The following is a 10,297-nucleotide window of genomic DNA, read 5'->3' on the forward strand; positions in this document are numbered from 1 at the left end:
ACTATACAATAAAAAAGAGAGGCGAAAGATACCAAAGGGACACTCAAACTCATAAGTCGAAAATAAATTGACAACGCCATGGCAAAAAAGGAGAAAGACCAAAAGGATTTGCGCCGGCATTGTAGAAGGCCGTATAGTGTCCTATATGAAAATAAGAAGATGTGGTATGATTGCCAATGAGACAACTCTCCACAAGAGAAGAGTTGTTTACATCCTCGTCCTTTGGTCATTGGTAGCAGCTGGTACTGGTTGTTTCATTAGAAAACACGCCACATCTACTTCTGTTTATTATGAGTCAAAGTATTGCATTTTCTTTAAATTTCTGTGGATGTCTTGTCATTTCATTTTTCAGTAACGACGTTTCTTTGGCAACTTAAATACCCACAAAAATGTTATCGTACAGACATACAACATCGTATTAACATTCACATATGGAACATTGTTTCACCAAGAGAAAATACTTCTTCTAAATCTCTCAATCTCACAAACTCTTTAGTTTAAAGAAAACAACACATTTTGCTGCTGATTCTATATCTAATAAAATGAAAATTGTCGATAATGCAACCAAAATATAACTATTGTCATTGTTTCCTCTTTTAGGGCTGATGGTGACATTGCTGGGGAACTTGGAAGACATTCTGGTCTTCAATACGTGGTACTGCATCAGATAAGATGGTGGTACTCTGTATCTTAACTGAAAAAGTAAACAATACAAAACATTTCGGTGATGTAAAAAAACACCCCGAAACCCCAATAGATTCAAGCCAAATATTTATGGATATGGTGTAACAAGCATCCATCATCCATCTATGTTTTCATTAGATTGATCTTATTTTTAACAGAATAGTTACTTATAAAAAGTGTATTAGTGTGATATATATATATATATACTGTTCTTTCGATCGTCTATTCACCATAATCCTTTCTTCATAAAAGTAACAAATTAAGTGTGTGCATTAAACTGCATTTAACTGTAGAAATATTTTTTGACAAATACGTGCTATTGAAATATTCATCCATTTCTACAATATGAAACCACCTTGGTAAGTTCTCTAAGCCCTCTACTAATTAGTATGGTTTAAGTTGCCTGTTGGTATTATAAATATGGGCGATTAGTTTGAAGACTTATAGTACAAAAACCCCTTCAGTATATTAAAACAATAGTTTCTTTCGGTTTTATAGCAAAGGCTTATTTATTAATGTGAAGAATGTGTCTTCTTTTTCTACAGACGTGCGTATCATTGTCAGATCCAGAAGATATTTTGTTAAATCACTTAAAAAATCGACGAAACTAGGAAGGAACCCGCCATGCTTTTAACACTTTAACAATTTTCTGATCCGCATCTACATGATACGGATTTAAATAGTTTTTGATAAATGTAAAATTACCTCCTTGAATGGTTCCATAATCGATTTCTGTCATAAGCAAACAGTCTTTGACAGACACATGCATCACAGCCATAAAGCCATGAGACTGTGTAAGATCCGTTCTCCAAACATCCGTCAGAGTATCGCCTAGGGTTTCACGTCCAATGTAATAATTCCCAGCATTTGGACCTAGAATAAAGTAAGAAGATACCAGGGGGATAATAAAAAACTTAAGATAAAAAAGACAGATACCCCTCTTGGCCACAGGAAAAAATTCCGCGAAGACAAACAATAGTCCACATAACACTTAACTCAATTTTTTAGTTTGAACAACGCGAACCAAAACAAAAACTTCGTGGTTTCAAAAGCCCCAGACGTGTAAACAGTACGTGCTCTATTTAGGACACCCGTGGTGCTGCTTATGATAAGTACAAATCCAGTGATAATTTGCAGTCTTTGATGTCATAAACGAGAAACTTGTGATTGGTTTGTGGCTCCGACAACTGAAACATATTCGTCGTCATCTGTGATACAGATATTTCAAATTGTCAATCAAATCATGATGTCGTCCGTGAAACTTTCGGAGATATTGATATTTCGACAACTTTACCTTTATTAACTTTTTTATAAATGTTATAAGCAGCAACCCTATATACTGTAGATCACGTAAGTCTGGAAAATAGTATCAGAAAAACAGGAGATTTATACTCCACATGCATGTTGCTGATTCAAAGTTCACACTAGGGAACTTGTCGTAAAGTTCATTTCTTAAATGATCCTTATAGTTATGAAACAGAAAAGGATATGGATTGTTGCTCCGACAACTGAAACATATTCGTCGTCATCTGTGTTACAAATATTTTAAAATGTCAATCAAATCATGATGTCGTCCGTGAAAATTTCGGAGAGATTGATATTTCGTCAACTTTACCTTCATTAACTTTTTTATACATTTTATAAGCAGCAACCCTATATACTTGATATTGTTTTTATTGGTATAAATATTGATTTTGTTATAAGTAAATTAAAAACATACTAAATATTACACGTATGTATACTTTCACGGTACTACAATCTGTCGATACCTATATTTTGGCATTGCACCAGGTCATGTTTTTTTCTGACTGTTAATGACGTTTTTACACTAAATCCATTGGATGTTGGATGTGTACTGATTGGTATTTTAGTCTTAGATACATGTTTTTTTATTAGTTGTTATTGGCTTTGAACAAGCTGTCCGTAACTGCGAGTACTTTCAGTTATGTACTTAGTGTCTTTTTGTTTTTGGGATGTATAAGTACCCGTCGACTTCCACTCTGTGTTTGTGTTAGATGTATTTCTATTTGTATCCATCTGATGAGTTAAACCTTTTTCAACTGTTATAGTTTGTTCTTATGTTGTACTGTTACACCACTGTCCCAGGTTATGGGAGGGTTGAGCGCTCACAAACATGTTTGTTCTTATGTTGTACTCACAAACATGTTTAACCCCGCCAATGTGCCTGTCTCAAGTCAGGAGCCTGTAGTTCAGTGGTTGTCGTTGGTTCATGTCTGTCATATTTGTTTTTCGTAAATAGATTTGTTATAAATTAGGCCGTTAGTTTTCTCAATTGAATTGTTTCATATTTTTCATGTCGTGGCCTTTTATAGCCGACTATACGGTATGGGTTTTCCACATTGTTGAAGGCCGTACGGTTGCATATGGTTGCTTACATCCACTTCATTTAAACTTCGTTGGATAGTTGTCTCATTGGCAATCATACCAATACCATATCTCCTAATTTTATATGGTGTAGTAAATCATTATACAAAATCCCTACACGTACTTGAGAAAACAGAAATAAAAGGAAGGTCGTTGTTATTGTCACAATGACGAAAGTCACAAACGTTATAGAAGGTTCAAGCACCAGTTTAAGCGGAACTGTTTGCTAGGTGTCATTTTCTAGATGTAAATGGAATTATGAAGCAACCTTATATATTTCTTACATCGTTTATCTTAAGCTTAATTGGGTAGATGAGATCAATAAATACACCAAACTTTGAATAAATCAATGAGAGAACATCATCTGTATATAGTGGGTAGCGTGAATTCAAAGGATAAATTTTAGCATCTTTTCATTTTTTCTTTAAAACCCCAGATGAAGATGTATTAAGTATAAAAGTATAACAAAAATACCGAACTCCAAGGTAACAGGAGGTAGTCAATAAACACTGACAAAATCAAACATGAGATCAACCAACGAAACGAATGAAAAACAACCGTCATATTTCTGACTTGGTACGTACAGTCATTTACCAAAGAAAATGGCGGGTTAAACCTGGTTTCATAGCTAGCTAAACCTTCCACTTATATAACAGTTGCTTATAGTTCTGTTATATTGACAAAACTGGATAAGCAACCCTAACATATATAATAGGTTATTGTGACAGTAATAATACTAATTGGGATCCGGAAGCCAAAACTGTGTAAACATACATCACAAATATACAATACAACTGACTAACAAATTCAAACGAACATGCAGATAAGTCTAACAAAGACGCTAACAAAAAGGTTTTTGTAGTTGATAACATACAAATAAAACATGCATATGTATCATACGAATAAAGGAGCATGTCGACAAGAAGATGGACACAAGGTGGTTCCCATAGGAACACAGATTGTCTGCTGATTAAAATTGTCCACCAAACATTACGAATATGTTGTTAAATAAAAAATCAAGCATCTTGATGTCAGTTTCAGATACTTTTTTTGTATGAATCAGAGTGGTGTTTCACACAGACAGGCGGGAGATACAAAAGGGACAATTACAATTCATAAATCGAAGAGAAGCAAACAAAATCATGGCAAAAAAAATAAACACACCGAAAACCGACGAAAAGACAAACAACAGTCTACAAAACACTATAAAAAAACTAAAGACAGAGCAACACGAATCCAACCACACAAAGTCTATATTTATAATATATAGGTATGATTTGACCTTTCGTAAGAAAAGGTTTGTATCTACGTTGGCCTTCCTTTTGTGTGAATTAAAGTTTCTTCTTCTACCAATCGACTTTTCGATACTTGTGTACAGATGGGAAACTATGTGTTTTTAAACTATCGCAGGAAGAGAGGGACTCAGATAATACTCTTGCTGATCTTTGATTTTGTTTTTATAAGAGTAAAGTTATCTTTCTTAAGTGCCCAATACGAAAATTGAGTGTTGTGTACAAAAGAACTTAAAATGAATGCTTTATTTTAAGATTTTACCAGTAATTAATTGAGTTGAACCATTTAATGAGGAAACGGCTTGATCAAAATGATTGTCAATGTGGCTGTCTCATGTCTGAATGTTTTTGTTATTTCAATGGAGAATTTTGTGTGAGTGCCAGGTCTTTTATAGCATTTGAAAAAAAAAACATTCACAGCTTTTTTTACCCTCAGGTCGCTTTGATATATTGGCAATGTTTATCACCGGTCTATTGTTTAAATCTTCATCAAGGAAAAGAAAAGATGTTGTGTATAAATTTTTGGCACATATAAAGTTGACCTCTAGATGTTTTTTTTAATAATTTGTGTCATTGTTGTTCTCTCATTGGCGTATACTTCACATCTCCTTTTATGTATTACCGTCATTACCTGGGAAGCAGTTAGCTGGCATTGATCCATTTACCAATAAGGCATCTTTTATAGTGCAATGTCCATCCACAACCTCGTACGTCTTACCCTGTGGACATCAAGGGAACAAAATAAAAGGTGATATAAATATTTAGAAATAAACATCACATGTTTTGGACCGTAACATAAGATGTTACATTACTTTCACAACTTATGCCTACCATTGGCGATTTGAAGCTTGCTATGTACGTACGATATGTGCACTAATCCGGCGTAACAGTATTATAACTCAAGATTTGTAGTTTTGTTAACCCGTGTTGCTGGTTTGTTGTCTGATAAGCGTAAGTCTCACATCTTAAGTTTAAAGCGAGGTATACCTGTATCCCTTGGATATTTAACTTCACCACATCCTATCTATTACAAGTAAGCGTTGGATATTGGCGTTTATCCTTCAGTCGGCCAATTTTCTATGAAAGTTAAATCATGGTTTATTCGTATACTATACAAAGTAAGAGCCATTATTTGACCCCTGAAATTGCACTTATTATAAAATTCTTCGATCCTTTAAAATTTATGTAAGTTTTAATGATAAATTAGATATAATCTGGATCTTTTAGAATAGAAATATTAGTTTTGATGTCACTGTGAAGCCATAAACATATTGAAATTGACATATTTGTTTACATATAAAATTATCGTATGAGATTTCACTTATAGCAAACTATCTTTTTGAGTAAGGCCTGGGTTCATATTAGAATTTTGATGACACGCTATAAAAATGAAGGGACTAGTTTGGAAGTTTTTGCACTTTTCCTTTATAAGCACAAGTTTGAAGCCCGAATGAAAATATTTAAGGCAAAATGATCCAAAAATATAAATACTGATATCTAACAATCTAATGTTCTGTGAACATATGAAGGATGTCATTCGACTGGCACATCGGTATTTTGGATTTTTAAATTCAAGGGGCCAAAACAAAAAGTGACGTTCTATGTATCATGCTTGTATTGTGAGCTAACGGTAAGGATAAACTTGTCGTTTGCGTCAAATTCAATTTGGTATCCTCTTTGTAGTCCTTGTTCATGTAATATTGATTTTCGTGAACCATAATTCAATGAATGACAACAAGAGCGTTTTTATAACTAAAATTTAAAGGTTGAATATTACGATGCAGGATTTAAATATATTTCGTATTTTTTTAAAATAAAGGTACAATTTATATTGCATAATTGGGTTAACGTCCAATAGTAATTATTTTGTGCATTTTCAGGACGAGAAACTATAAACAATTTATGCAAGGTAATTTTTTCAAGGTGGGACGACATAGATGAAGACCGGTTACCGGTATGTAGGATAGGGACATACTGAACTATGCTTTACAACAAGCTACATACGAACATATCAAAGAGTTGGTGTAATGGGTCTTCAACGTGCAGGGAGAATGGCACTATCTCTACACGAGGTGTCGGATTTAACCTAATCAGTCGAATGTTTACATCCCGCACAGTCAAACGGACTTTACCAAGGTTTTTTCTGCATGCCTGAAGAAGAACATGGTGACCATATTTGTATATTCCAGTCACCCTTGGGGTTTTGTTTATCATGGAGAAAATATTAATCATAAGTGGACAGTATAAACGCAAAATCATATTTAAGATATCACTATGTATGTGCCGAAACTCACTCACAATGTTATAGTCTGTGTATGCTACTATGCTATGGCTCTGTCCATTTTCTGTTTTTGTGACAATATCAATTCGTCTTTTGTTGTCGAAATCCATGTAGACCTTGCCTTTTTTCTGAATGTAAAATAAAAGCAAAATTAAATACATTAGACGCACTGGACACCTGCTTTTCCTTATTTTTTTATTACAGGATTAAAAAGCTATACGAAAGAGGTATGGCCAATTCCCCTGAATTTATTTCACACCAGGGCCATTTTCTAAAAGTCTTCAAATCATTACTTAAATTCACAGTATGACAGCTTTATGTAGTCACTGTGTAATATTGTAATGATTGAGTCTCCTCGTCAATATACAAAGAACTTTAAAAGTAATTATACAACCTCAATATGTAACTATATCAAATGAATTAGGCTAATGACACAACCATCAAAAACGTGCAAAGCTTAAACAGTGACATAATTCCAGAAATAATTCTAAATAATTAAAAAAGTGATGATGGATAGAATGATGAATGGACTAAGATTGGTAACTGTATATCAGTAATATTGCTGATAAAAAGAAAGAATACATATGTTATACTTAAATAATAGTAAAAGATTCCGTATGATAAAATTGAGAATGGAAACTGGGAATGTGTCAAAGAGACAACAACTCGACCAAAGAGCAGAAAACAGCCCAAGGCCACCAATGGGTCTTCAACACAGCGAGAAAATCTCGCACCCGGAGGCGGGCTTTAGCTTGCCCCTAAACAAAAATGTATACTGGTTCAGAGAAAATGGACGTTACACTAAACTCCGAAACATATAAATGAACCAAGATTTAAAAAAACATACAAGACTAACAAAGGCCAGAGGTTCCTGACTTGGGACAGGCGTAAAATGCGGCAGGGTTGAACATGTTTTGTGAGATCTCAACCCTCCCCCTATACCTATAGCCAATGTAGAATAAACAAACACACAACAACACGCACAGTAAAACTCAGTTTAAAAGAAGTCCGAGTCCGATGTTAGAATAGGTAACAGAAGAAACTAAACAAAATGACAATGATCAACATAAATTAACAAAGGACTACTAGCAGTTACTGACATGCCAGCTCCAGACCTCAATTAAACTGATTGAAAGATTATGTCTTCATCATATGAAAATCAAGCACAATCCCTCCCAATAGGGGTTTAGTATCATACCATCATATAAAATATACGAAAACAACATAACCCGTATCATGCCAACAACTGGTTTTAAAATAGATGTGTTTATTTCCGATGCAAAGACCCTACGAGTGAATCAATATTTATTCCAAAAAATGCCATCTTCAATGACCTGACAACAGTATCGTAACTATATCCCTTCTGAATAAGTCTGTTGAAAGGTTTGGTTAGCTTTTGAGGTTAATGACGACATTTTTGTGCTTTGTATAGAAATACCTGAACGTATAAGATGTCTGCACGCTGATTTATATTTACGAATGATGTCTTTGTACAGATGATATAATGATGATAAAATTTATTAAATGTTTTGACAAGTTTGTGATATCGAAAACCCTGGTGTAATAATTTTTCAGTAATACAGAGATTTCTTTCGTTAAAATCAAATACGTTGTTACATACACGAGCGAATCGAACAAGTTGAGATATATGAACACCATATAAGATGGTGTCGGGATAATTAACAATAGGAAATGAAAAATCATCTCTTTTATCGTAAATTCTGGTATTAAGCTTCCAGTTAAAGATATAGATATCAAGATCCAGGAAAGGGTGGTGTTCATTGTTAGAAGTAGCTTTATTCAAAGTCAGTTCAGCAGGATAAATCTCTTTAGTGTACATACTGAAGTCGTCATTATTGAGAGCCAATATATCACTTGAGTGAAGATCTGTCGAAACTATATTCGATTGAAAAATTCAAAACACTAAACGTTGCCTTGATGATATTTTTGCTTTAAAAAATCAAGTTATTATTTATTTGACTGCGAAAATCTACCGAAGGAAACTCACTTTATATAAATCTTATACAGACAGCAATCATTGTCCTTTTTTCTATTTTTGATAATATTCAGTTTACACCGGGAATTAGACACACGAATATACCACAAAAGAGACGATTTACGGTTCCCTGTAGTTAATTTTCCCATTTTTCTTTTATAGTTTCGGACGGTGATATTCATTAGGTTCGGCTAACGTTGTATATACAACACAACTTTTCCGCTATGCTCACGTCTATATAGTCACGTTTAGGTTTCAGTGAACGTAATTTATGTATAACTGGGTAAATTATTTAGTCAGGGATTTCGTTACCACAAATTTATTACAACTCTTACGTAATTCTTTCATAGATACAAAGATATGGTTAGGAAATTTGGAATGCTTATAAAAAACGGGATTTCACATCTTAATTTTTACGGGGATGTTGTTTATAGAGCCCATAAATTTTGGTACGATCCATGTTTACTCATTGGTCCTTTATTCTTCAAGGTTATCAATTGAACACAGTAGTAAAATCTTTAAATATTGTTTTTATCGGTACTTACATTGATTTTAATTTTTGTGATAAGTTAAAACATAACTAAATATGTAGTGCTATATATGTACAGTTATCAGCACTTATAATCCTACATCATTTCTATACTGTTTTCTTATATTTTGGTAAAGCACAAGGTCATGCGTTTTTCCAGTCTTTTTGTGACGTCTTTACACTAAATCCTTTGAATGTGTATTGATCGAAATACTGTCATATTTGTTTTTCGTAAATTGTATTGTCATAAATTAGGGCCAAGGCAATTAGTTTTCTCGTTTGAATTGTTTCACATTTTTCATGACGGAACCTTTTATAGTTGACTATACGGTATGAATTTTCCTTATTGTTCAAGGCCATACGGGGACCTATCATTGCTTTTATGTTCATCATTTGGGGGATAGAATTGAGAATGGAAACGATGAATGTGTCAAAGAGACAACAACCCGACCAAAGAGCAGCAAACAGCCCAAGACCACCAAATTGCAATGGGTCTACACGTTCTAGTTTTCTCATTGGCACTCGTACTCCATCTCCTTATTTTTATAAGTTATCTGTATGGGATTTATCTCGTGTTGCTCTCATTCATGCATAAGAGAAACGTCCAATAATTACTTTGCATCTCGCACAGAAAATTCTTGATTAAAAATCTTTGTTTCATGTTAGACCACCATGAAATAAAGCTGAAAGCACCGATTACTCTAGAAGTAAAGTCCGAGTTTCTGTCAAATCGAAGACAACTTTTTTTAAAACATGACTATTATAGCTTACCTCAAAAGAATGAAATCCATTGTGATTTTGATCAAACTGACTTGTCACAGTAAATTTACTGTATGTTGCCTGTCTTGGCATACAGCATGAAGGGTCAGCTCCAAAACAAAACGGAATTAACAAAAGCAAAACGCAATACTTCATCTTGGCAGGGAAAAATGTTACTAGTTATCTAACTGATAACCCAGATGATAACTTATCAAGTAGAAGTGTACTGGGGTAGGAAAAATACTTGCAGATCTACAACCTTCCCCTTATCATTCAAGGCCAGTCATCACAAAATTCCGCCTGATTTCTGACTCAATGTGTGTCAAAGAAAGGTCAATTCCAAATAGGCCACCAAAACATCAACTTCATAT

At 33.9% G+C, this 10,297-nt stretch overlaps 1 protein-coding gene across 1 annotated transcript; it reads right to left on the reverse strand.

Moving 5' to 3' along the window:
- Positions 1-443: 443 nt before the first annotated feature.
- LOC127737351 (uncharacterized) lies at positions 444-10,137 on the reverse strand. Its single transcript, XM_052247971.1, has 5 exons — positions 9,939-10,137; positions 6,660-6,770; positions 4,993-5,080; positions 1,390-1,557; positions 444-694 (listed from the first exon to the last, which is right to left on the reverse strand). The coding sequence occupies exons 1-5, from the start codon at positions 10,080-10,082 to the stop codon at positions 597-599; spliced, it is 609 nt and encodes a 202-aa protein (XP_052103931.1). The 5' UTR covers positions 10,083-10,137; the 3' UTR covers positions 444-596.
- Between the last annotated feature and the right edge of the window lie 160 nt (positions 10,138-10,297).

The sequence above is a fragment of the Mytilus californianus genome, unplaced genomic scaffold (genome assembly GCF_021869535.1).
Source record: "Mytilus californianus isolate M0D057914Y unplaced genomic scaffold, xbMytCali1.0.p SCAF_4, whole genome shotgun sequence".
In the NCBI taxonomy this organism is placed as follows: domain Eukaryota; kingdom Metazoa; phylum Mollusca; class Bivalvia; order Mytilida; family Mytilidae; genus Mytilus; species Mytilus californianus.

What these genes read in the sequence shown, in the direction of transcription:
- LOC127737351 (XM_052247971.1), bottom strand. Translation starts at nt 10,082, where the DNA reads ATGAAGTATTGCGTTTTGCTTTTGTTAATTCCGTTTTGTTTTGGAGCT. An exon ending in CATACACAGACTATAACATT is followed by an intron (nt 5,081 to 6,659) that starts GTGAGTGAGTTT and finishes TGATGTCCACAG; the next exon opens with GGTAAGACGTACGAGGTTGT. An exon ending in TTATGGAACCATTCAAGGAG is followed by an intron (nt 695 to 1,389) that starts GTAATTTTACAT and finishes TTACTTTTTCAG; the next exon opens with TTAAGATACAGAGTACCACC.